This window comes from Cetorhinus maximus, unplaced genomic scaffold (genome assembly GCF_964194155.1).
Source record: "Cetorhinus maximus unplaced genomic scaffold, sCetMax3.hap1.1 HAP1_SCAFFOLD_598, whole genome shotgun sequence".
Classification (NCBI taxonomy): Eukaryota; Metazoa; Chordata; class Chondrichthyes; order Lamniformes; family Cetorhinidae; genus Cetorhinus; species Cetorhinus maximus.
Genome location: NW_027596540.1, coordinates 59627 through 64738, shown reverse-complemented (window position 1 = coordinate 64738; position 5112 = coordinate 59627). Strand labels below are relative to the sequence as shown.

General features: G+C 46.3%; 1 protein-coding gene across 1 annotated transcript; it reads right to left on the bottom strand.

Annotated features, from left to right (window-relative positions):
• Positions 1-303: 303 nt before the first annotated feature.
• Positions 304-4847, bottom strand: LOC144674244 (uncharacterized). The gene is made up of 2 exons (XM_078535679.1): positions 3719-4847; positions 304-1110 (listed from the first exon to the last, which is right to left on the bottom strand). The coding sequence occupies exons 1-2, from the start codon at positions 4815-4817 to the stop codon at positions 416-418; spliced, it is 1794 nt and encodes a 597-aa protein (XP_078391805.1). The 5' UTR covers positions 4818-4847; the 3' UTR covers positions 304-415.
• Between the last annotated feature and the right edge of the window lie 265 nt (positions 4848-5112).

Genomic DNA, 5112 nt, shown 5'->3' with positions numbered 1-5112 from the left:
GCAACATTTTCGAATCCAACTAAATGCTGAGGTCACGAGCTTTCTGGTGAATTCTCCATGGCAACGACTTGACCAGTCGCAACTGACTTGCCAACTAATCAGCACCCTTTTCTCACATAGTATAAATAGTTGCTCCCTTTGAAATTTGGTGTTCTTGTGTTTGTCCTGATAAGTGCAATATGAAAACTTCAAGAGCATGTCTCTTTTTGCAGCAATAAATGACCTTCATCAGCTTCTGTGGAACATTTCAGTGGAAATGTGCACTTCCAGACCACTGGAAACAAAGTTGTAAGACTGGCCAGTACAGCAGAAAGAAACCCTTTGACCCTCCCACTTCACCAACTGTCAGAATGAACATGGTTCAGTCTTGAATGTGATTGACAGCAGCAATCACAGCAGAATCCAACCCCTGTAATTACTGGTGAACTCGCTGGTGTCTCAGCAGGTGAGATGACCGAGTGAATCGTTTCCCACACATGGAGCAGGTGAACGGCCTCTCCCCAGTGTGAACACCCTGGTGTCGCAGTAGGGTGGATGAATCACTGAATCCCTTCCCACACTCACAGCAGATGAAAGGCCGCTCCCCAGTGTGAACTCGCTGGTGTGTCAGCATGTTGGTTAACTGAGTGAAACCCTTCCCACACATGGAGCAGCTGAATGGCCTCTCCCCAGTGTGAACTCGCCGGTGCTTCTGCAAGATGGATGGATCAGCAAATCCCTTCCCACACTCAGAGCAGGTGAACGGCCTCTCCCCAGTGTGAGCTCGCTGGTGTCGCAGAAGGTTGCATAATCGACTGAATTGCTTCCCACATACAGAGCAGTTGAATGATTTGTCCCCAGTATGAACTCGCTGGTGTATCAGCAAGCTGGATGAATCACTGAAACCTTTCCCACATATGGAGCAGGTGAACGGTCTCTCCCCCGTGTGAACTCGCTGGTGTGTCCGCAGATTGGAAGAGTTAGTGAATCCCTTCCCACAATCAGAGCAGGTGAACGGCCTCTCCCCGGTGTGAAGTCGCTGGTGTATCTGCAGGTGGGATAACTGAGTGAATCCCTTTCCACAATCAGAGCAGGTGAACGGCCTCTCCCCAGTGTGAATGCGGCGATGAGATTCCAGAGCAGATGGGGACCGGAATCCCTTCCCACATTCCCCACATTTGCATGGTTTCTCCATGGTTCAGGTGTCCTTGCATTCCTTGAGGTAAGATGTTTAACTGAAGCCTCATCCACAAACAGTACACGTGTTCGGTCTCTCCTGGCTGTGAATGGTGCAATGTTTCTTCAGTCTGTGTATCTGGTTAAATTTTTCTCCACAGTCAGTGCATTGGAACTCTCGCACATGTGTGTACACGAGCTTCTTGGTGATTTTCCAGACACAGTGACGTTTAAAATCTGTTGAAGCAGACAGAACAAACATTTCTCTTTCTAGTTCAAAGGCTGATGATATTGAGCTCCCATAAATCAAGTCAGGTCTGGCTGAAACGCTCCAGCCCAGGCAACATCCTGGTGAATCCCCTCTGCACCCTCTCCAGTGCAATCACATCCTTCCTATAGTTTGGTGACCAGAATTGCACACAGCACTCCAGCTGTGGCCTAACTCACATTGTATACACTCCAACATAACCTCCCTGCTCTTATATTCTGTGTCTCGGCTAATAAAGGCAAGTGTCCCACATGAGCTGGGGTGGGGTGGAATATCTGGTGTTAGTGATGGTGCGGATATGTGGTCAGAAACTTATCTTGGGGTTAAATCTGACACCAGGATTGTGAACAGTGTGGTTGAGCCTCAGACAGTTCCCAGGGAGAGGGATGCACACGGCCGTTATGGAACAGAATTTTCCAGGCTGATCAAATCCACAAGGGAGACTTGGCCAAACTATCACAATGATTTTTCTATTTGCATTTATTACAAGGAGGCTTGTGCACTGAAGTCAGAAGTAATGAGTCCACAGCCACCTTCAGAGATTTTAAAGATTAATTTAAAGTATTTATTAACTTTAATAAAAACTTAAGAAAATAAAAATAAGAAAAAACTTAAACACGCACACACAAAATCACGGTTACACAGTTACTTAATCTTATAGCATTTCGCAAAATTCATACTTAACCAGACTACCAACTACACACTTCCTTTAAGGCAACAGCCCAAATAGATTCCCAATTTATAAACACATTCAATACTATTACCACTAGCACCCACTCGACAGTGAAATTCCAACGGCTTTTAACACAACCTTGGTTACTGGAACAGCAAACTTCTGGAGGGTAGCTTGAGGCTTTCCCCCCCCCCCCCCCCCAAGTCTGTTTCACACGTTGCACCTTTCAAGTTCTCACATGGCCATACCCCACACAACCTTCCATCCTTCTTTAAATATATTTTATACCTTTTGATTTGTAAATCCCATTGTTTCTCTTTCAAAGTTACTTTTCCCAGAATATAAAAATCTTTCACGTTGTTATTATGGCCAGCACTTCTGGGAAAAACGAATGCAATCACTTTGCCTGACTTATCTTGTCAGTTGTAAACATTACACCATCCCTTTGAAAATCAAACAACTCCTTCTTTATCTAAACATATAAATTACCTTCACACCTTATCCACTGAGACCTCATTCCAGCTCACTCATCCCCATTTCAAATGCTTCTTTTACACCTCACTCCTTTGATAATTTAAACCTTGCAGTCTAATTGTCTTTAGTTAATTAAATTAGCCACACACACACAGAACCATAAGCTTGTTTCACAATATCCCACAATAATATCAGAAAAAAATCTGATAGTTCCTTGACAATTCAAAGTGGTGACTGAAGACAATAGCTTTGGTCTTCCCAAATTTTGATTGGAGATAATTCCTGCTCATTCAGTACTTGGTGTCAGATAAACAGTTTGATAATTTAGTAACAGTGGAGGAATGGAGAGGGATGGTGGTGAGGTAGAGCTGGGCATTGTCAGTGTACATGTGAAAACTAACACGGTGCTTTTGGGTGATGTCACCTAGTGGCAGCGGGTAGATGAGAAATAGGAGGGGCCAAGGATAGATCCTTGGGGGACACCAAGTTCAAGGACTTTGTGGAGAAAAGGGAGTTTGGAGATGGGGTGGTAGTTTGTAAAGATGGTGGGATAAAGGTTTGTTTCTTCTCAGGAGGGTGATGGTGGTGGATTTTAAGGCAAGAGGGACAGATAAGAGAAAGAACCGTTAACAATATCAGCTAACATAGAGAAAATGGATGGTCAGCAGTTTCGTGAGAATAGGGTCAAGGCAGCAGAAGGCAGGTCTCATTGACAAGATGAGCTCTGAGAGGGCAAGAAGTGGGAGAGGGGCGAAACGGGAGAAAAACAGGTTCAGGGCAAGGGGCAGGGGGGAAACTTTAGAAAGAGTTTGGCCCGGTGGGCCAGTGGAAGGAGGGAAGCAGCTGATCGGATTGTCTCAATCTTAGTGACAAAGAAGTTCCATGAGCTCCTCACACTTGTTGTTGGAGGTGTGGATGAAGGAGACAGAGGAGAGGGAGAGCACTTCAAAAGGAACTAATTTGTGTTAGAGATATTAAAAATACTCAACACAGTGCAAGTTTAACACAAAGCTGATTTATTTGACTTTATCCAGAATATTAATTGGACTGGAGTTTATTAACATCAGCAGAAACAGACCAAATGGACACAGTTCAGTCATGGATGTGATTAACAGAAAAACCCAATCACTTGTGAACTCGCTGATGTTTCAGCAGTTTGGATGAGGTTATGAATCCCCTCCCACACTCGGGGCAGGTGAATGGCCTCTCCCCAGTGTGAACTCGCCGGTGTCTCAGCAGGGAGGATGTGGTTGTGAATCCCCTCCCACACTCGGGGCAGCTGAATGGCCTCTCCCCAGTGTGAACTCGCCGGTGTCTCAGCAGGGAGGATGTGGTTGTGAATCCCCTCCCACACTCAGAGCAGGTGAATGGCCTCTCCCCAGTGTGCGTGCGCTGGTGTGTCAACAGGATGGATAAGCGAGTGAATCCCATCCCACACTCTGAGCAGGTGAATGGTCTCTCCCCATTGTGAATTCGCTGGTGTACAATGAGTTGAGATGATTGTCTGAACCCAGTCCCGCAGTGAGAGCACCTGAACGGTCTCTCATCGGTGTGAACACGTTGATGGATCATCAGGTCCCCGGAACTTTTAAAGCACTTCCCACAGTCTGGACATTTGAAAGGTCTCTCGTCAGTGTGAACACTCTGGTGATTCAGCAGGGTGGATGCGTTAGCAAATCCCTTCCCACACTTGGAGCAGGTGAATGGGCTCTCCCCAGTGTGAATTCGCTGGTGAACAGTGAGGTGAAATAATGTCTTGAACCCAGTCCCACAGTGCGAGCACCTGAATGGCCTCTCATCAGTGTGAACACGTTGATGGGCAGTCAGTTCCCGGGGACTTTTAAAGCACTTCCCGCAGTCTGGGCATTTGAAAGGTCTCTCGTCAGTGTGAACTCGCTGGTGTGTCAGCAGGGTGGATGACCGAGCAAATCCCTTCCCACACTCGGAGCAGGTGAACGGCCTCTCCCCAGTGTGAACTCGCCGATGTTTCAGCAGGCTGGACGAACAAGTAAATCTCTTCCTACACTCAGGGCAGGTGAATGGCCTCTCCCCAGTGTGAATTCGTTGATGATTTTCCAGCTCTGATGGGTAATTAAATCCCTTCCCACAGTCCCCACATTTCCACAGTTTCTCCCTGTTGTGACTGCATTTATGTTTCAACAGATTAGATGATCGGTTGAAGCCTCGTCCACAGACAGAACACGTGTACGGTTTCTCCCCACTGTGAACGGTGCTTTTTCCTTCCATGTTCAACTTCCGATGATATCTGGGTGACGACAAGCTGGGCAACTCTGTCAGATCCTGATGTGATGTTTGGTTTCAGTTTCCCAGCTGCAAATCCTCCCCTTCTAATACCCTGTGAAATTGATTTAAAACAAAGAAAAAGGAGTGAGAGAGAACCCACAAAAACAGGTTGTGAAATTGAGCTGAATGAATCTGGTAATTTGTGGGGCCGGCACCAGGGAAAAGTGACCATGAAAACTGCTGAATTGTCATAAAAACCCAACTGGTTCACTGATGTCCTTCAGGGAAGAGAATCTGC

Bases quoted from the DNA above. Each gene is read 5' to 3' on its own strand.
- LOC144674244 (XM_078535679.1), bottom strand. From the start codon at position 4,817: ATGGAAGGAAAAAGCACCGTTCACAGTGGGGAGAAACCGTACACGTGT. The intron at 1,111-3,718 runs AACATCAGCGAG...CTGCTCTGGAAT, and splicing joins AACCTCATCCAAACTGCTGA to CTCATCGCCGCATTCACACT.